General features: G+C 36.0%; 3 protein-coding genes across 3 annotated transcripts; 2 read left to right on the forward strand and 1 right to left on the reverse strand.

Moving 5' to 3' along the window:
* Window positions 1-4,928: 4,928 nt before the first annotated feature.
* Window positions 4,929-9,662, forward strand: LOC121256380 (DEAD-box ATP-dependent RNA helicase 58, chloroplastic). Its single transcript, XM_041157160.1, has 10 exons — window positions 4,929-5,264; window positions 5,427-5,520; window positions 5,736-5,849; window positions 5,953-6,080; window positions 7,077-7,176; window positions 7,543-7,701; window positions 7,800-7,868; window positions 7,947-8,036; window positions 8,701-8,841; window positions 9,012-9,662. Exons 1-10 carry the CDS (start codon window positions 5,029-5,031, stop codon window positions 9,273-9,275), a joined length of 1,395 nt encoding a protein of 464 aa, XP_041013094.1. The 5' UTR covers window positions 4,929-5,028; the 3' UTR covers window positions 9,276-9,662.
* Window positions 9,663-10,654: 992 nt separating this feature from the next.
* LOC121256360 (glucose-1-phosphate adenylyltransferase large subunit 3, chloroplastic/amyloplastic) lies at window positions 10,655-18,642 on the reverse strand. The gene is made up of 15 exons (XM_041157140.1): window positions 18,406-18,642; window positions 16,355-16,468; window positions 16,078-16,251; window positions 15,769-15,861; window positions 14,393-14,476; window positions 14,249-14,304; window positions 13,684-13,777; window positions 13,378-13,490; window positions 13,194-13,266; window positions 12,925-13,005; window positions 12,371-12,457; window positions 12,065-12,169; window positions 11,653-11,759; window positions 11,488-11,548; window positions 10,655-10,937 (listed from the first exon to the last, which is right to left on the reverse strand). The coding sequence occupies exons 1-15, from the start codon at window positions 18,640-18,642 to the stop codon at window positions 10,836-10,838; spliced, it is 1,581 nt and encodes a 526-aa protein (XP_041013074.1). The 3' UTR covers window positions 10,655-10,835.
* Window positions 18,643-18,761: 119 nt separating this feature from the next.
* LOC121256368 (uncharacterized GPI-anchored protein At5g19250-like) lies at window positions 18,762-21,194 on the forward strand. The gene is made up of 2 exons (XM_041157150.1): window positions 18,762-18,963; window positions 20,413-21,194. The coding sequence occupies exons 1-2, from the start codon at window positions 18,762-18,764 to the stop codon at window positions 20,868-20,870; spliced, it is 660 nt and encodes a 219-aa protein (XP_041013084.1). The 3' UTR covers window positions 20,871-21,194.
* The last annotated feature ends 278 nt before the right edge of the window (window positions 21,195-21,472 follow it).

Here is a 21,472-nt window from a genome sequence, read left to right on the forward strand (position 1 = left end):
ACCAGTGTCGACTAAACAATCATAAAAGAACTGCATAAAAATATTGTGTATACAAAATTATTAATAGTAACATGTTCAGATTAATGTTATATGGATAATGATTCAATTGTATAATTTGAGTTTAACTACTTAAACAAAATTACGCATTTAATATAATTCTCTTTTCTGTATGTTTAGTATTGTGTTCTTTAAATATTTATTGTATTTTTTAATTCTCTTTCCATTTTTTTTTTTGAATTTAGTATTGGGTTTACTATACTTACACATTTAATATCTTTGTATGTGAACAGCTTTAAGGATGCGGACGGTTTATACATCGATAAAATATATCACTCCAAATATAAGGAATTGGAAAATCAAAATGACCAGTCAACCAAACGAATAGGCCAACGCTCACCAGCAAAGTACCAAAGCCTAACATTGATTGATCCAGTGGTATAGTATTTATTTTTATTTATTGTCTTTTATTTTTTTTGGTGTACTAAAAACTGGTAAAGAATTTTGTTATTTTTGCATCATATCTATTAAGTTTTGTTTTTTTACTACTGATTTGTTGGGTCTTTTGATATTTGATTTTTTAAATATTTTCATATTATATAAATGTTGATGATGTTTCGTTCATTTAGTTCTTCTTGTAACACATTTAAAAAATATTATTTTTTTAAAACCCAAAAACAATTTAAAATCAAACAAAATTATTATACTCAATTATTCATTACAATTTTTTTTTTTTGTAAATTATTCGTTTCAATTTCTTATACTGTACAGGAAAATTGAGTGCAAGCGACAATATTTGATAAAGATATTAACTCACGAGATGATACTTTACATATTTTCCATTTATATTATATCAGTAATGCATATGTGAGGCCACTGGATCTAAAGTATAGAATTAAAACACATGAATATCAATGGATCTTAAATTCTAAAACTATAATTGAGGAAGTTCCAAAGGATGAAGAACAATTGGAGCCACCAAAGTACCAATTCATTCCATTCAATGAATTAGAAGCTTACAAAGACTCAATTGCAGAAATAGGTAATTCACTCTTTATTTTAGAATATTTAATTATCAATATATTAAAATTTTAAATCTTATTTGTTAGATGTTTTAGCTGTTGCAATCCATATCAAGCCATGTAGAGAGATAACTTCAGCGCATGTACCAACAACTATTCAGGAAATATATGTCATTGATCAACAGTAAAAATATTTTTTGGGTAGTTCACTCTTTTAGAATTATGTTTCTATCTTTATTTCTTACATATTCTGTTAATTCTTTTTTTATTCCAATTTTGTAGCTTAAACCCCATATGTTTAACTATGTGGGGTCAATTTGTGCAAGATGAATGCAAAAAAATCTCGGAAATAATTGGGACGAAGCCAGTTATACTTGGAACAAGGATAAGAGTTGGTTCTTATAATGATATTTTTAATAATTAACAATCTTATATTTTATTTTATATTGTATACGCTTGCATTAATCATGATCTCTATTTCTAATGAAGGATTGTCTCTTTCATCACGTCCGAAAATTAAATTTATGATCAATTCTATTCTTCCTGAGACAACTTCATTGCAAGAGTGGTAATCGTCGCAAATAAATCATTATTTGTTTCATGCCACTTGAATATTGAAATCTCCATATTTTTATTTCTTATATTGCATTTGTTTTTATGAATTTTAAGGACGGTGATTAATGGTTTATTACTTGAGAGTATTGTTGCAAAATATTTGACATACCCGTGTATATCTCTATCTTCTATAGGTATTCTGGAAATAATCAAGAATCATGATGTTGCTGAGTTGATCAAAAGTTTATAACCCATGGTGGTGAAATCCTATTATTCGTAACAAATTCAAATATTTATACAATCAATTCATCTAAAAAATTGTTTCTAATGTAATGTAGAAAGTAAAATTTTGGATAAAGGCGAAAATAATTGTGGTTGACTTGCGCTAGATATTTTTTTACATGTCATGTATTAACTGTAATAAAGGAATTGTATATGATTACAATGATATCTTCCTTTGTTACCATTGCAAACATCAAAGCATTTCACAACCACGGTATGTATCTTTCAAATTTTTTGTTTTATTTGATAATTTATGTGATAGATTTAATGTATACCTTTTATTGATTCTAACTTAAAATGATATTTTCATCAAATTTATAGTTGTCGAGCATATGTTGAACTCGACGATGGTACAAGAAGACTATCTGCTATTATGTTTGGTGGAGTTGTAGAGCAAGTATTCGGTTGTTCGGCAGTTGAACTTATGAATCATACTAATGATGTATGTTTTCTAATTTTCCATTGCCTTTATTGTTGTGAGTAAAAAAGTCCATCTTAAAATTTTTGACATATTTACTATATTATCTATAAGTACATTGAGGTTTATATTAAAAAAAACTATTAAAAGCAAATTATAACAAAAATCATTTAAATTGATTTTTATATATTTATTTGTTATGCCAATTTTATTTTTATTTATAACATGCATCGTAATTTAATTAAGAACATTGCATTCAAAGATTTGTATTAATTTACAATACATCAATTTCCAGCATATATGTTATTTAAATTTTTATTAATCATGTAAGGCTATTAAAAATTTCCTTTGCAGGAACATTTGCCATATATAGAAAATCTTATAGCACAAGTTTCACAGAAAGAGTGGATGATTGAATTTTTAGTAGACCCCAATCGACTCAACCAACACCAGCACAAGAATTTCAATGTCCTCTCTATTGATGCAGTACAGGATGACACAAAATGATGGATCATAGTAAAATCATCAAAGGACTCATATTTTGAATTGATGTTTTTGTTGGGTTTATTGCTAAAACTATCGATGTTATAAATATGTGTTGGACTATGTTATATTTTGAATTAATGTTTTTGTTGGGCTTGTATTAAACTTATCGCAGGCAACTTTGCTAAAACTATCAATGTTATAAATCTCTGTTGGATTACATTATATTTTGAACTAATATTTGTATCTTCTAATCTATGCAAGCATGTAATTATTATACTGTACTTAACTATCATTACCTATAAATATTTGCTAGATTTTACATTTTTTCTCATATGCCTTAAATTATTGATTAAATCAATTTTTTTATGAAATATATACTATTTTTTTTAAATAATTATTTCACCAAACTAGGGAAATGTGCTTTGCACGTTGTTCCGACCTAATATATATATATGAGGGCTGTTAGAGACACAAAAGAATCCCACAAAGAGATTCCACACACTGATGTGGTACACTATCAGTGTGCCACGTGTCTTTTCTTTCTTTTCTTTTTTTTTCTTTTTTTCCTTATCTTCTCATACGTTTCCCCTCCCCCCCTCCCTTTTCCCTCTCCTATCCCTGTGCCGGCGGTTCCCGACTACCTTGGCCACCGAACTGTTGACCACCCTGAACACCGGAAGACACCCATCAGCCACACATGCTGCGACCACCCCGTGCCTCTCCACACCGTGACCTGCGCTGCGACCACCCCAGCCACGCCGCGATCACCTTGGCAACCGGACGCCGGACGCCGGCCACACAAACCGCAACCACCCCTGCCACGCAGCTGCCACCACACTGCAACCAGCCACAGTGCACAAAATGTGCACGACAAGTCGCGACCCCACCCCTGCCATGAGCTCCCATGTCATAGCCAGCGATGCCACTTGGACCGTCGGCGACTTCTGTCCACCCTAAGGTGGTCTCCGACCACCACGGCTGGTGTTGGGAGGGGAAGAGAGAGGCACGAGGGAGGAGGGGAGTGGAAAGGCATGGGGAGATAAGGGGCAGCAGGGGAAAAAAAAGACACGTGGCACATTATCAGTGTGCCACATCTTTGTGTGAGATTCCTTTGTAGGATCTCTTTGTGTCTATGGTATTTTCGGGCTGCTAGAGACACAAAAGAATCCCACAAAGGGATTCCACACACTGATATGGTACACTATCAGTGTGCCACGTGTCTTTCTTCTTTTATCTTTTTTCCTTATCTTCCCATATGTTTCCCCTCCCCCTCCATTTTCCCTCTCCCTTCCCCAATCTGGCGGTTCCCGACCACCCTGGCCACCAAACTGTTGACCACCCTGAACACCGAAAGATACCCATCAGCCACGCATGCTGCGACCACCCCAACCACGCAGCAACCACCCCGTGCCTCTCCACACTGAGACCTATGCTACGACCACCCCAGCCACACTGCACCCACCCCAGCCACGCTGCGATCATCTTGGCAACCAGACGCTGGCGCCGGCCACACAAACCGCAACCACCCCTGCCACGCAATTGCCACCACACCGCAGCCAGCCACAATGCACAAAATGTGCATGGCAAGCCACGACCCCACCCCTGCCGTGAGCTCCCATGTCATAGCCGGCGATGCCACTTGGACCGTCGGCGACTTCTGTCCACCCTAAGGTGATCCCCGACCACCATGGCTGGTGTTGGGAGGGGGAAGAGAGAGGCACGAGGAGATAAGGGGCATAAAGGGGAAAAAATAGAAACGTGACACATTATTAGTGTGCCACATCTTTGTGTGATATTCCTTTGTGAAATCTTTGTGTCTATAATATTTTCCTATATATATATGAGAAACACTTCTATGCCACCCCACTCTTACCGCTCAATTTGACCACTTGACAAATTTTTTTTTTTTTTTACTTAGTAATTAAGAAAGTGATTTTAAGTGTATTGATATATTTTTTTTTTATTTTTTAAAAATATTTAAATGTATTAAAAAAATGTGATAAAAAAAAAGAAAAAAAAAACGCTGGGCGGTAGCCCCACTCTATATATATATATCCTCTAAGAAAATCTACTCTAGTACGCATAGATAGCACTAATTAATTATTATCAACGGTTCCGTACAACACAAAGTTAATCCAGCGGCTGTTACTTCCCTACACGCGAGTCCCTTTGCTGAGAGTCCAGGTACCGCGCTCATAGACGGCTATATGGTCATCTCCAAGCTCGTATCTTGGCCCTCTCTCGCTCGCGGTTTCAGCGGAGCTCAAAATGGGTACTCTCTCAGTTACTGGGCTTCTCTTCCAATCACAAAACCCTAAACCCAGAATCCCGTTCTCCACTAATTTCACAAATCAAGTTATCTTCCCTAACCCAGTATCCAAACTAAGGCTTTTACAAGCCCTTCCCAACTCTTCTTCCATATCCATCGAAGAAAATCCTGGAAAGAAGGCCCCCACTCTCCGAGAAATCTGCCAAGGTCACGTTCCCGAACACGTAATACGCAGGTCTAATTCTAACTCTGTCACTGTGTTTAAACCAGTGCTTTCTATTACCATACCATCGATAAAGTTCATCATTTGATTACATGGTAATGACGTGTGAAAATTACAAGATAGATACTGGAAAATGGAAATGTGATAAAGCTGAAATAAACTTTCATATTCAAGGGCTGAGGAGGTTGGATATACTAGACCAACAGACGTACAACTACAAGCACTGCCAATTTTGTTTTCAGGGTGCGATTGCATTCTTCATGCGCAGGTTAAGTCTGCGCCATCGGAACTGATTTCGCGTTTTATTTTTTCACTATAATTAATACTATTTTGGTATGATTCATGTCTGTCCCGATGTGTACTGTCAGTACTGACCAGGCTTTATTTGGTATATATATATAAATATATATATATTTATATATATAAATATATATATATTTATATATATATATATATATTTTTTTTTTTGTTGGGGTCCTTTAGACAGGTTCTGGGAAGACACTGGCATACCTTCTACTGATCTTTTCTGTCATAAACACTCAAAAATCCGCTGTGCAAGCAGTGATAGTAGTGCCCACCCGGGAACTTGGCATGCAAGTAAGAGTGTCATTCTTGAGTTCTCTCTCTTAAAGTTTTATTTTTCTCATTTTCTATGCACTATAATAATATTGTTATCTCTCTCTCTCTCTCTCAATAAAAGGTCACGAAAGTTGCTCGGATGTTGGCTGCGAAGCATGTTGAACTTGAATTGGAGCAGAAATGTTGTACTGTCATGGCTCTTTTAGATGGAGGAATGTTGAGAAGGCACAAGAGTTGGCTAAAGGTGCTGCATATTTCTGTTTTCATTATAAAGTTTCATGGCTTTGATGTTTGTGAAATAAAGGCTAGTTAGTTGATAAGGTGCCGATGTCTGTTGCTGAAACTTTTGTTCCGTGCTTAACATTCTGAATGAACTTTAAACATCGGTTTAATCCTCCCCTTCTGAGAAAACATGCAACAAATAAACAATAAAAAATGAAACAATTAGTTGCTTTTTTCCCTTGGGTCTTCCTCTTGCTAGAGCTTATTTTGCTCTCACAGTGCCCTATGTGATACAATTTGACTACATAATTGCTTCTTTTGGTGCCATAGTAGGTGGGAATGTATAACAAGTTATCATAAGAAAAAAAGTTACATAATTGCTTCTTGTGTACATGGGCTATGCCTATTTCATTCATATATATAATATTGATCTCTTACTTATAAAAAAAAAAAGTTATCATAAGAAAAACAAATTTTGTTTACCAATTAAAAAAAGAAGTCGTGTAGAGGAGTGACTGTGGAGTCAGTTGATTCTAAGCATATGGGATTCTGCTCTAAAAAAAAGCTGAAATTTGTGTTCGCATTTTAATGGAAAATCTTCTTGGTGAATAGGAGCTTTTTAAGTCTTAATATGACGTATATTGACTGGGTCTTAAGTTGGACTGAATAGCCGGGTGGGGAGTGTAATTGAATTATAAGTTGCAGTGCAAGGTGGATTCATATGCAGATTCATGAAAGGCTCTGTAGTTTCTTTTTTATTAGCCTCTTCATTTGTAGAATTTTCTGGTATTTCAGAAGATATGTTATAGTTTGCAATAATATATATAATTTAGACTATGGTCCTGACCTGAACAGGTTGCAATTTTGTTTTGTTTGTCATTTTTGTGGCATTGCGGTAATTGATATGGAGATTTTTAGCTTTCTGCATTTGCTTATTGACCAGTTACTGATAGTACTATGTAGCCAGAAGAAGATTATGCATATCTTTTGAGTGATTTTTCAAAGCATAAAAATTTCAGGCAGAGCCCCTACAATAGTTGTTGCAACAATAAGAAGTTTGTGCCAGATGCTGGAGAAGCAAACCTTAAAGCTTGAATCAATGAGGGTACTGATAATTGATGAGGTAATTGAATTTTAATTTTAATTTTTGTTTTGAAGGCTACTCTTTTTATAGCTTGAAGATGTGTAAACGAATGTTATGCTTACAAAATGTCAGATGAGTCTTCCTGGAATTCAGACGATATTTGTTTACAAAGAGGAACAAAAGCACAGATTTGACTATCTTATATGTGCTTTATTGGAACTTTAAGACAGCTAGGGAAGGCAGCATTTGCATTAGAGGAATTTTTGTTCCAAAAATATTTTTGAGACTAATTTCCCTTGAACTGTTCTATTTGTTGCCATCTTATTTATTCCTTTTCTACAGGCTTTTATTTTATGAAATAGTCTTCTTCAAGGAGTGAAATTTCAAGTTTAATAATTGTGTTAGGTTGATTTCATGTTCAATTCTTCAAAAGAAGTCGGTTCTCTTCGAAAGCTTTTGACCTCATATTCATCACTCAACAACCGTCAGACTGTTTTTGCCAGTGCATCCATCCCTCAGCACAGACGATTTTTGCATGACTGTATACAGCAAAAGTGGACCAAGGTTTGCTGATATTTCTGGTTACATTGTTATCTTCATTTGGATTTGACATGATACCACGCTGTTTTTCTTGCATATTATGATTTTCGTACAATTAACAGAATGATGTGATTCATGTCCATGCCAATCCAATTCAGCCCATGCCATCATGCCTATATCATAGATTCGTGGTAAGAAATCTTTAGGGTGTAAGTCATAGTCTGTTGTGCTTCTCATTTCAAACGTGCTCATCCTGTGTTGCATGACAGATTTGTGGCAAGAACAGAAAGCATCAGATTTTGCTCTCCTTATTACAGTCTGATGCACCTGAGTCTAGCATTATCTTCGTTGGTGAGCAGGTCCACAGAATATATCCTTCTCTATTTATTCATTTCTTAAAACTGATGTAGTCATTAAATTATCTTCATTGGTGAGTATGTCAATGTTTTTATGAAGGTATTTTTTTATGAAGATATCCACTAGGTGTTGTGGTTATTATTGGCCATTTCGCTAGACAAATCACCTGGTATATATAGATATCTCATGGGTCTAGTGAAGATATAATGTCCAAACCACAAAGTAATATATTGACATGAATGTGTTATGTTAGTGTCAAATATATCTTTTTATGAATAGCATGTAAGATCATTATGCTGCATCAATAAATCTTGTAATATATTCCAACTTTGAGTCCCCCACCCTTTCCCAAATTGCCCAATTGTCTAAGAGACCAATTCAACTCATGTCAACACAATCAATCGAGCCTTGTATTCGTTGACCAAGATGTAGTGATGCACTAATCTTTCTAGCCCACAATAGGAATGAAAAAGACCAGGTACAGTTGAGATCTTTGAAGCTAGGAATCGGTAGCATAGTTGCATTAGTTTGTATGGGATGTAATCATCACCTAGATTTTGATCCCTGGAGATTGATCTGGATCAGGATCAATTTAGTTCTCTCTTTTGAAATAAATGTGAGGATTTATCTGGTGAACTAAGATCTATATCTTATCTACTTTTGCAGTCTGAGAAGTCGAAGAAGGCTGGAAATACCCCATCAACCACTTTATTAGTTGAGTTTTTGAAGGCTTCATACGTGGGTTGCTCAGACATCCATCTTCTGGAAGAAGACACAAATTTCCATTTACGAGCAGCTTCTCTCTCAGTAAGTGGTGTTCAGTTCCACTATGGATGAATGTGAGAGATTGGTTCTTTTTAAGTATGAGACTTTAATCAGGAGCGCACACAAGATGGACTAATGTTTCAGGAAAATTGTTTTCTTAGGTTTTAGAACACAAAATCCCTAGTTGTGGTAAATCCATTTTTTTAATACAGGAAGTGAGACAAGGAGGAAACTATATCCTAGTAGCAACGGATATAGCGGCTAGGGGAGTTGACCTGCCAGAAACAACTCATATATACAACTTTGATCTGCCAAGAACTGCTGTAGAGTATCTTCATCGAGCTGGAAGAACAGGTAGGAAACCATTTTCGGAGAACAAATGTACTGTTACCAGCATTCTATTGTCAGAGGAGCGATTTGTTTTGAAAAGATACGAAAATGAATTGTTTTTTAACTGTGAAGAACTTATTTTATAGACTCGGGGGTTTTATTCATTCATAAAAATGAGCATACAACCCCCCCCCCCCCCCCCCCCCCCCCCCCCCCCCCCCCCCCCCCCCCCAAAAAAAAAAAAAAAGAAAAACAGTAGGTGGAAGTGATACTCTAAATGTTCGGTGCACCAGTGTGAATTTATCTTACTTGGCTTGAGACAAAGGATAAAATTCTGTAATTGGTTTTAGTTTGGAAGAACATATGAAGGTTCTCAGCTGGAACAAATTGGGGAATCTTTGGATAAATTGCTCTCTATAATATAATGGTTGCTTCTAGCTGAAGTATATTGCAATGTATTTCCTTTATGGACAACCAATATTTTCATGTAACTGATGCCATATCTTGATAAGTGAATGAATTACTTGACTTTATAAGGTCTGTGCTTTCACAAAATTATTTCAGAGAACTTTATGTGGAAGGGTTTCTGTTGTGGGAGCAGAGAACCTTTTTTTTTTTTTTTTTGGTTTAGATGGGGGAGAAGATCATGAAATTTTACTCACTTAAAAAGATTATTATTCTTCTTGTATATGCATCTCCATATATCTGCATAATTTTGCCACCTTTGTGTCAAAGAAGCGATGAGTTTGTAAGCAATAATATATATGTTGCAATAGGCTTTTGGTTACACCTCACTATGTTGAAGGTAATTGTTGATGAACGGGATGTTACGGCATACATGGTGCCTTAATAGGATCTTGTGATAACGCACCTTCAAATGGGTATTAAGTAGAGTTTCTCGTATTATTGAAAAGCATCTTAACTGAAATATTATAAAGGACTGTCTAAAACAATTTTTTATAAGTATTGCTTTGATATTCTAGTCATATTAGAAATGAATAATTCTTTTTATCAGCTACTGTTCACTACTCTACACCTTATGGAAAGAAAATGAAAAAAACTGTTAGGTATGAAGTGTGAGGGTGAATAGTGACTGATATATAGCAAAACCTATTAGAAATATATGCTGCTTGTTCACTACTCTATACCTTATGGAAATAAAATGAAAAAAACTGTCAGGTATGAAGTGTGAGGGTGAATAGTGACTGATATATAGCAAAACCTATTAGAAATATATGCTGCTTGATCAGCGGGATCGTAAAATTGATTCATTTGCAATTCTAATTCAAGTGAAAGTGAAAAACCTCGAAAATCTTGTCTTATTGGGGATTTCCAATTAAGTGGCAAATGTTTCATTTCCAAGTCCCTTTTCTTCCCCCAGCAGGAAACATGTATCTAGCTTCAGCATACCTTAATAAGATTTTTTCTTTTCTTTCTTATAAAGAATTTGTACTGTTTTAAAACGGAGCTAAGACGTTGGGTTTATTCATCCAAAAAGAAAACAAAGGTTAGAAGTTTCTCAGACAGATAAAAACTTCTCTCTTTCATAAACAGGTAAGGATTGAACACAACCAATGATACATGCTTTGATCTCCTTTGTTTTCATTACATTGATGGTTATGGTGGAAAACATGACCCACGAGTGTTGTTCTCTCTTGCTTTCTATCCGAACCAATAAAAAAAGGCTCAAGAGGATGGACAGATTGTTATATCACAGAACCATCTAGGATTACCGAGTTTTTTTGGATGACTGTAACGCCGGCACGGATGTAAAACCCTTCAGAAGATCTATCAGCCTCTTGTATTCCCTGAAATTCCACATAAACAGAAACTTGAGTGCAGGGTGGACAGCTTCAAAATCATAAGCTCATTGATTGAAGACTTTACTGGCATATTATTTATGCGGTTACTTCTGTCGCTGAGAAAAAGGGTAACTGAAACGAATGTTTCTGAGTTCAAGGCTGTCTTTATCATTTACCTTTACAGTAACAACTATAAGCATTTGAAATCCTAAATTTCATTATTATTATGGATAGTGACCGTTCTTTAATCTTTTGATATATTATCTTTGGAGATTGATTACGAATTAGACAAAGTGACTATTTGAAAATTCATGTATTGTGGAGTCATCACCACCAACTTTAGGGGAGGTTTGGATAGTGAGTTAAGATGAGATGAGTTGAGATGAAAGTTGAATAAAATGTTTTTAGAATATTATTATTGTTTTGAGATTTGAAAAAGTTGAATTGTTTATTATTTTTACTGTAGGAATTTGAGAAATTTGTAATGATCAGTTGAGATGAGCTGAAATGAGTTGGGGAGACTTTTGTATCCAAACCGGGCTTTAAAAGTTCCTACCTCTGAGTTTGCAATAACAACATTCTTCCCAATTCTGGCATTTTTGTCAATGATGCAGCCTCTGCACATTATTAAAAAGAAAAGACACAAGTAATGAGAAATGCTAAAAGAAATATACTATTATTTTTTGCATGTTTTTGTGCAAGGGATTTAAGCTGTTTATACTTGATTTTTGTATTTTCTCCTATCCCAACTGGAACTCTTCCCTCAGCTAAAATTGATGTCACTTCCGCCTCTGTTTCATAGAAGTCAGCTCCAAGCATCACAGTATCCTGCATGTTATTTGGCCATGGTAAAATTGTATCTCAGAAACAAAGAGCTGAAGCATGGATTGCCAAAACAGAGAAATGTGAATTGTTTTTCTGCATGAAATCAGTTTAAATCAAGGAAAATTGATGCATTTTTTAGGTATCTTAATCAGGAAGATCAAGAACTACCAATCAATGGAACAGTTGAGAGAGCTTTTGAAAATTTCAAAGACTGCTTTTTCAAATTTTCTGTGCCATTCTATCTTGCAATCTCAAGTAAAATATGCTATCGAGTATCGAGTAATGTATGATGGAAATTACTGGCATACCTTTAAGTGGACATTAGCGTTTATTCGAGATCTGATACCAACAACACTGTGCTCTATGAAGCAATCAGTTAAGAAACTTCCATGAGATATAATCGAATCAACTATCTGTGACGAGAATGAGCAGCAGTGTTATACTTCAAGGACTAGACGCAGGGGGAATGTGCTAAGAAAGAAACCAAAAGATAAAAAGGCTAGTTCTATGCCTGACTGCCTAAAAGTTTAGCTGATGAAATAGAACCTGAACATTGTTAGCAATGGTTGTATAATTTTCTCAATTTGAAAGCTTCAAGGCGGAGATTTACTTACCTTGCTATTATCTATTTTTGTTGGCGGCAAGTTTCTTCTTGATGTATACATTGGCTTTGCTGCATCATAAAAACTGAATTTTGGTGGCTGAAAGTACAAAGAAAGACACTGTGTGACACACGAAGAATTTCTGTTGAAACAAGATAGCGCCAATCATGACTACCATGCTATTTACACTAAAATGGTCATAAAGAGTAGCTATCTTAGTGAATTTGTGATTAATGGTTCAAGCGGGTCGTGATAGTACTACCACTACTCAGATTACCACATCTAATTTGTAAGTTAGTGTTGGACTCTACTTTCTTATTTATATTTCCTTTTTGAAACCAGGATGAAAAATATGAGCAACATGGCAAGAGCTACATAATTCTGCATTGGACATAGCTATTTTTGCATGTTTTACTGAGTTATCTATATCCGTTATAGCTCAAAATGATAAGTCGCTATAAATTCCACTCAGTCAGTCTGCATACCACAGGATCTATGTCTCATTCCTTAAGCAGCAGACATGAGCCCTAGAAGCTAGTTTAATAAGAGTGATATATAGTAGTTACATGCTCTGTGAGGGCAAGATTTGCCTCAAAGAAGGATCTGATGGTCCCTATGTCTTCCCAATAATCATTGAAAAGATAAGCCTGCAAAAACAAAAACAAAAATCTGTTGGAATAAATAAAAATGGAGACTGAACGCTCTGAGCTGGAGAATATCAAAGTAGATGACTACATGTATTTGTTCTATTCATCAGTGTGTATATGTGTATATGATATGCTATCCACGTGCCAAACAGTCTGGAAATACAGGTTCTTCAGCACTCAGAAATGACCTTTATGAAGAATTCTCTGGCTGATGCAGGGATTATCTCTGAACCGAAGTCATTTGCAGTAGGGAATCGCCATCTGAGTCAAGAATAATTAGAGCACCTCATCTTTATGATCACTTCTTGTGTGTGCGTGAGTGTATGCACAAGATAGAGATGGGAGGGGGGGCTGAGTAATTCATTTTGATACCTCAAAAGATTCAGAAGTATCTCCTTCTTGAAGACATACACTCCCATGGAAGCAATGTAAGGTTTCTTCTGAGCTTCTTCCTTTGAGAGTCCCAAGACTGTTGTATCTACTGCCTGAATAATATATTGAGGTTACCATGATAATTCTAGTTCTTAAGGCGCAAATTCCAGATTTCAACAATTACCTACTAGACTCAAATATTCAGGAAAGGCCATCTTAACCAAACAATGTTTTACTAAGCTCGAAACAATATCAAAAACAGGAGAAACAATATCAAAAAAGGGAGAAACGATAAAAATGGCTTACCATTGCCTTCAGGTCCTCTCCCTTAGGCTTTTCACTGAATGAAAGGATCCTTCCTTTGTTATCTATCTTCATTAGACCAAAATCCGAGGCACGGCTATCAACAAGTGAGGAAATTAACATAAAGGCCAAGCACAGTTATTATGAACTGGGAAAGGAAAATAACAAGCGCACTTCAGTGATTGTGGGCATCAACGTTAAAAGTTCAAACAATGAAATACGCAAAAACCTGAACTGCTCAACATCTCAGCTTAGGCACCTACACTACCATGGTGTCTTTAATTGGAAATGACCAATCAAGCCAATTTTAGTTAGGTTGGCTACAAGTGTCTGGGAGGTTTGGATAGTGAGTTGAGATGAGATGAAAGGTGAATAAAATATTGTTAGAATAAAATATTTAAATATTATTTTTGTTTTAGGATTTAAAAAATTTGAATTATTTATTATATTTTGTTTGAAAGTTTGGGAAAGATGTAATGATTAGATGAGATAGGATGAATTGAGGGTGTTTTTGAATCCAAACAAGGCAGTTGAACCACTTGGGAAACTTTGATCAAATGTAACATACCTGTCATCCATTGGTAGAGAAGAGATGGTGATATCAGCACCACTGTTTCGATGATTCTGCAAATGAAGAGATCAATCAAAGTGTCATCGACTGAAAAAGAGTGAAATAAAGCTCTGTTTAAGTGAACTTCATGCAGTGCCTTACTTGAACGAAGTCCATGTAGTCCATCCTATACAAGTGATCCCCAGAAAGAATCAGCACATCCTCAATATCCTTGCTCCTTGCATTCTATGGAATAGAAAGCATATGATGTCATGAAATGGAAAGAAATGGCAGGGCAGGAATATTTAAATGGTCAGGGTTGGAATTGCCCGTAGAATTAGTTTTATAAGAAATTCTTTATTTTCTCATATCTCATATAGACCTATCATTATCAATGGAACATCACAGAAAAAGAAGCCATCAAACGTATTTGTGATGACGGGACATTTTCTGCGTATTCACAGCTGAGGAACAGGTGGCCATAATAGTGGCAACATTTTGTCCCACAAAGTCCAGATATTTGGTTCCCGCATCACGCCAGAGTGAATGGAACACCATATGATTTCCTCAAACCACGCACCATCAGCAGCACGATTAAGAAGCTGCCTGACGGTTATCATATTAACTATGTGCTTGATGGTGGAGAGATCAAGCAGGCAGCACTGGTGAAGCATAAGAACTCAGGAAGGATATTGGAGCTGTGGACAAATGCTCCAGGCATGCAGTTTTACTCGGCTAACGGGGTGAAGGATGTGAAGGGGAAAGGTGGATACGTTTATAGACCTCATGCAGGACTATGTTTGGAGACACAAGGGTTCCCTGATGTGGTGAATCACCCCAATTTCCCTTCACAGATCGCGAGTAAAGGAAAGGTTTACACTCATTCTATGCTGTTTGAGTTTTCAACTGAAACTCCAACCCCGAAAGCTTAATTTTAAATGACTGAACGTTGTATATGAAACTTTGAATGTTTGTGTCTTCCAATGGTTTCAATGTATCCTCTGACAACAGCTTTGCATTCTGTTTTATGAATAACGAATTATATCGCTCAACACCAAGTCCAGAAGGCTGCGACTATCAAAACTCATCAAGCAAAACAAGCAAAGAACAAACATCTGGTTTTAAGGGGCAAAACGACACACCAGAACAATCATGAAACAAGAAAATTAATGAATTCAACAGTCCTAGAAGCTAGAGGTATCCATCAGTTTCCTGCAGTCTCAGATTTTTGAACGGGGGCTGTAATTCCCAATCACTTCAGCGAATCCATGAGTCAGATTTTTTATGCACTGAATACCAATCAAACTTGGTGCCATGATTAGGAAACAATTCCGCTCTAAGAGAGGAAATTACGAAGAAATTTATTCACGTCGAGTACGCGATTCACCCTCCAACTTCTGGAGTCGATAATTGAACCAAAAATAAGGACAGCTCACAGCTGGACTGGCTTTTTCATAAGTAGATTGATAGTCTGTCTTCACTATTGATCCAATTAACCTCCGTTTTCGCATCGATAACTAAATGTGAACATCAGTTACCTCAAAAAGCCAATGGAACTGTCGTACAGCATCTGCCGTGCCCAGGAACCACCTTTTACCTTCCTCTCCTGGAGTTTGAGTGGCTGCAAGAACCTGCCATGGAATCGAACAAAAAGTACGTTTTTCAAGTAATTTTTCCAGAAAACACACACCCTTTTCTCTTTGACGCGTTTCCTTGTTCGTTCTGGACATTCAACAGGCTAGTTTGCGTGGGATGATGCAACATTATCCGTAGATTATTCTTTACGGTTAAACTCCATGCATATAGATAAAACATGTTAATGCATGGAATAGCATGACGAAATGTACCTCGACATAGCCATCTCCGAAGGTGACTCCACTGCCAAAGTTGTAAGCGCGGGCAATATGCCTGTTGAGCGACGCCGAGTTGAACTGAGTGAGAATGTACACTTTGTTGATCCCACTGTTGATGCAGTTACTCATTGGCACATCAATCAGCCTGTATGCTCCTCCAATTGGAACCTGTCGAAGTTTTGGTACGATGATAAGAAAAATCACACCCCCAAAAAAAAAAAAAATGAAACCTTTTGATTAAACATGAAAATTGGTGAAGAAGAGGGCTTACTGCAGGTTTGGCACGGCGCTTAGTGAGTGGGAAAAGACGGGTGCCGGCTCCTCCTCCCAGTATAATTGCCACAACCGTCCGTGGGTCCCGCTTTTCCATCTCTAGATTCCTCAACTGCAAATGTCCGACAGACGTTACAATATTTTTAAATTTTACCACAAAATATAATAAATAATTTAATTTTTTCAAATTTTAAAATAATAATAATATTAAAAAATAATATTTTAACAATATTTCATCATCTCAACTCAATTAAACTCAATTCAATTCAACATCTAAACGCTTAGGCTTCGTTTGGTTACTCAACACATCTCAACTCATCTCAACTTATTATTATAACTTTTTCAAATTCTAATACAAAATATAATAAACAATTCAACTTTTTTAAATATCAAAATAATAATAATATTAAAAAATAATATTCTAACAATATTTTATCATCTTATCTCAACTCAATTCAACATCCAAACATAACTTAAGATTTGCCTCTTAGGAGTAGTTCATTGGCATCTAATATAGAAAAATCAACCTGATTCTTAGCAATCATTCTTCTTTTTTATTTTTGGGTAGTAACTATTACCCTATTACTACTTATCTACTGCTCAAGCTCATTTCAAAATTTTTTACTTTTTTTATTACTATTTATCTACTATTCAAGCTCATTTCAAAATTTTTTCTTTTTTTTTTATTTTCTTTTAAATATTTTTTTAACATTCTTAATCACTACGAAAAAATTAAAAAAATATATAACTTTACTAATACTCCTTCCTTAATCATTAAATAAAATTAAAAATTAAAAAAAATCAAATACAAAAAAAAATTGTAGATGAGTAGTAGTAGGATAGTAACTCTATCATTATACTTTCTTTTTTATGGAAAATTAGCAAGTTGGTAGGATTATGGAAAATTATATTCTTTAAGTCGGTCTATAAAATATATTTAATTAAGTGTTTATATGATATGATTTGATTTGAAAGATAAGTTTTAAAATTTAAATTTCACAAATTAAATCTTACTATTTAAGTGATGTGAATTGTGTATTCTATACACCGACTTGAGAATGAAATAACTCTTTCTGAATAATATCATTTCTAATTATTTGTTCAAATTAAATAATCAAATTTGAAAAAGACACGGTATATGGATCTTAAAATAGGGTGATTCCTATATGTCATTTTGTTTTTCGAGTTTTGCACAAATAATGTAAGAGAATCTCAAATTATCAACTAAAAAAGCATAAGATGCCCATTCCTGAGTCATGTGTCTCTATCTTGGGCCAAAGGCTCTCATTTAGATATCTGGAAAATAAAAGAGCCCAAAATTGGCTGTGAATTTCTCATCCAACATGTTTTCTTTTTGACAGCAATGCTGGGCTAGGCCGCATAATATCATAGAATTTCTATTCCAAAATGCCATTTTCTTTTAACTTATTCGATTCTCATTTTAAGAGGATAAAAGTCCCGCCTGACTGCAACCGTGGATCACACATTTCTACTCTATTTATATCTAAGAGAAAAGAAGAACGATAGAAATATTTCCAAGCAAAGAAGGGTGCTCTGAGCATAAAGTTCTTTGCTTGTTTGTTTGGTTGTTTTTTTATTCTTTTCATCCTCACAGAAGTAAGCAGTGTTAAGGATCAATTGCATGGTGGGGTGGATGATGGGTTGCGTTTTAATCAATCCAAACCAAAAAGTAGAACAGAAGAGGAGAGGCACACGTTAACGCAGAAATACTCGGCCATTCACATTAGTTGTTGCCATAAAACCAACTATCAACAGAAGACATTTGAACTATGTTGTGCTAAATCGCAGACTGATAAAGATTATATATGCATGCACCAACTAGGTAACTCTTATATGCCACGTTCAAAATTGTGAAAACAAGATCAGGTAGGCTCTGTTAGATTCAGGTTATTACAATGGCAACACAATCGGATTAAGTTATATATTAACTACGGGAAAATGGTATATTTTTCTCTGTATGTGGTATCATGTGCTAGCTAGATAACACTGAGCAAGCTTGTGCGTGCGTGCGTTCTTGAGAGAGCTCACCTTGGACTCGCCTGGTGCTGCTACATTAGTTGTGAGAGACATGCAAACATGTTTCTTAACGTTGTTGATGCTACAAGCTCCTTGCTGCAGCCGTCGTGTCACATTCAACTTCGTCCCCATCATTTCTCCGTCACAAAACTTTACGAGCCTCGGCCAGTTCCTCCCAGCCAAACCCGTCGCCCCGCGTAACCTACCGGCACCTGAGAGGGAAATCCGGCCATCGGCCGCCACCGCCATATTTGTAGGAGAGTCGAGGAGAAAGTTGGAAATTGGTTAAACGAAGAGGGTCGAATGTGAAGGGCTACAAAAGGGAGAGCGAGCAGAGCAACTTGGGGAGTGAGTTTGATCGCCATGACATGCATGCTATTGGAGGATTGGGCCACGCTATCCAAAATCAATTGCATCCACCAGTTTTGTTTTGGGTCTTTGTGGCCCTCTCGAAGGAATTGTGTAATTACCTATTCGTGCTCACTCTTGGCACGAAATTACGAAGCAAGGAATATTCTATATATAGGTGCTGGCGTGCTGCCTCCTCGAGATTTTTGGTTCAGCGTGATGGTATATATGATTCCCTTATGCTCTCGTTATTTGTATTTTCTCAGCACATGCTTGATTTTTATGCGAGAAAGAGGACAATGCCATTGGATTTGAATCAAACATCAAACAATAATGATAATCCCCGTCGTGAATGCCATCAAAGTGAAAGAAAAGCTTATTGGGTTCGAAAAGAAGATTGGCCTATTACATGATGGGAGAAATTAAGGGATAACAGAGAAAAAGATGGAGAATTCGACTAGATGTGGCAGTCGTTTAACCATTGTATCTGTGAAAAACATTGATATGAACGTAGATGCGTGTGAGAGGCTTTGCAACTTACATGCTATCATTGTAAAGACACATCCTCTCGGATGCTTTCAGAAGATGAAAATAAGGGTAGATTTGAATTCTAAACTAATCTCAATTTATTATTATAATTTTTTTAAATTTTAATATAAAATATAATAAATAATTTAACTTTTCTAAATTTTAAAATAATAATAATAATATTAAAAATAATACTTTAATAATATTTTATCATCTCAATTTAATTCTGCTAACTTAAATAAAGCTCATTCATCTTTTGGTTACGTTTAAATAGTAAATAATATTGATAAATAATAAAAAATAATAATAGAATATTAAATAATAATAAAATAATAAATCTCAACGAGATATTTTCAATTATATGTGACGTATAATTGGTTTAGAACCAGTTAGGCCCATATTGGAGGACCCAGTTTGGCTAAGTTGTCAAACTGCTGCTTGATCTTGAAAGCATAACCTTATGAAGAAGATACTAATGTAATTCAAGTTAAATGATTTCTTAGCTGAGCTTGCTCTTCTTGTTACTATTTTTCTCAAGAGACCTGTGATCATTCACTGCTTTTTGGCTGTGTCAATCTGTCAGATATATGTTCCAATTTGGAAGGCAAAAGATGAGTACTTCTGTGTCTCTTACCTGCTGTTTTGTTTCACCTAAATTCTTTATACTATAATGCAAATGTATAAATGAGATCGTATGGGAACAAGATAAAGCCTTCATTAATCAGGCATCCATTTTTAGGACTTTCAAAGCCTTGGTCTTCTAAGCTTCACTTGCCATAATGGAACACCACATCCTTTCCACTTACCCCCAAAAAATGCCAAAACGTTTATACTGAACATTACTGGCAAATGAAACAAATCGGAAGTTGCTCAAAAAAATAAATATAGAAAAAGGAAGAGTTAACGTAAGAGTCGGAGAACTGCGCTGTGAAATGTTCAGTGCAACCGAAATTGTTCATAGAATTGTATATTTCAAGCTAGCTGCAACATAGACATTTTGGGAATAGATATAATGGTGGTAATTTCTAACACCAATTTAGTGTGAATTGCCTTGGGTATTCCACAGAGTACTTGAATCATGGATCTCTCTCTCCCTCTTAATGTATGGACACTGAATTTCCTAAACTCACCATTTATCTGCAGATGAGGATGATACTCTTCTTCAAGGCATCAACAGCTATCGAGCATCCCTGAACTTGACAGCTCTACCACATAATGACAATGCAGAGTGCCTTGCTGATGAGATAGCTGACAAATTCAAGAATCAACCCTGTACAAACACCACCGGCTCCAACACAGTACCAGGCACTGAACCTCAATTCTCTGACTACCCTAACCTTTTAGCCAAATGCCATTTGAATTTCTCCAACACGCAGGATGGGGCCATAATGCCTGCTTGCGTACCCAACCTGGAGCCAAACCTTGTCCTCTCCAACTTCACAAAGTCTCAGTATTCAGGAAATCTCAATGACACTAAGTACACAGGAGCAGGGATTGGGTCTGAAAAAAATTGGATTGTTGTTGTTCTGACCACAAACACATCCACTGGAAGCTTTGTTCCTTCAACTAATGCTGCCAGTTTGGTTTCCAGGGTGATTTGATCCACCACTTGCTGTTTTTGCTGATGGTTTCTATTTTGCTGCTGTAAATAAGACGATGGCCATTGACCTTTCATTTCTTGGCAGTTGTTGGAGAATTATTGATCAATTGACCACGTTACAAACTTACAATACACGAATCTTCTTACTTTCCAAAAGAGAGAGGGAAAGAGAAAGAATTACGGAATACAGCCGATTTTACAGTGAAAATACGTACTCATTCCTACATCTGTTGATCTGCCATGTGGTGCTAGATGGTAGAATGTTGGACAGACCTATGTTAAGGGACTGCTAATTAGTTATGGTCATTGCGTGATGTTTTCTTTTCATCCTCCTGTCTTTGATGCTTCTTCTTCTAATCATCCTGACTTTGTGCGAAAACTTCGACTTATGTTCACCCTGCTGTTACTGATATGGCACCTAAATGATCTACTGGACCGCAGGCTGATCCCGATACCTAATTAGCTGCATCGGACTATGATTGCGACCGCTGATAAACCCAATTCGCAGCTTTTGTTTTTATCTATTCCTAGATTGAATTGGTGATAATTAATTCTCCCGAAAAGTGAGTTGAATGAGGGGGCAAATGTAAAGAGGAAGTGAAC

The sequence above is a fragment of the Juglans microcarpa x Juglans regia genome, chromosome 1D (assembly GCF_004785595.1).
Source record: "Juglans microcarpa x Juglans regia isolate MS1-56 chromosome 1D, Jm3101_v1.0, whole genome shotgun sequence".
Lineage (NCBI taxonomy): Eukaryota > Viridiplantae > Streptophyta > Magnoliopsida > Fagales > Juglandaceae > Juglans > Juglans microcarpa x Juglans regia.

Bases quoted from the DNA above. Each gene is read 5' to 3' on its own strand.
- LOC121256360 (XM_041157140.1), bottom strand. From the start codon at position 18,642: ATGGCGGTGGCGGCCGATGGCCGGATTTCCCTCTCAGGTGCCGGTAGG. The intron at 14,477-15,768 runs GTAACTGATGTT...TCTATTCCATAG, and splicing joins AGTTCCATTGGCTTTTTGAG to AATGCAAGGAGCAAGGATAT. The intron at 13,006-13,193 runs GTCATTTCTGAG...TTGTTTTTGCAG, and splicing joins CCAGAGAATTCTTCATAAAG to GCTTATCTTTTCAATGATTA.
- LOC121256380 (XM_041157160.1), top strand. From the start codon at position 5,029: ATGGGTACTCTCTCAGTTACTGGGCTTCTCTTCCAATCACAAAACCCT. The intron at 5,265-5,426 runs GTCTAATTCTAA...TTCATATTCAAG, and splicing joins CCCGAACACGTAATACGCAG to GGCTGAGGAGGTTGGATATA. The intron at 8,037-8,700 runs GTCCACAGAATA...CTACTTTTGCAG, and splicing joins TTATCTTCGTTGGTGAGCAG to TCTGAGAAGTCGAAGAAGGC.
- LOC121256368 (XM_041157150.1), top strand. From the start codon at position 18,762: ATGCATGCTATTGGAGGATTGGGCCACGCTATCCAAAATCAATTGCAT. The intron at 18,964-20,412 runs GTATATATGATT...ATTTATCTGCAG, and splicing joins ATTTTTGGTTCAGCGTGATG to ATGAGGATGATACTCTTCTT.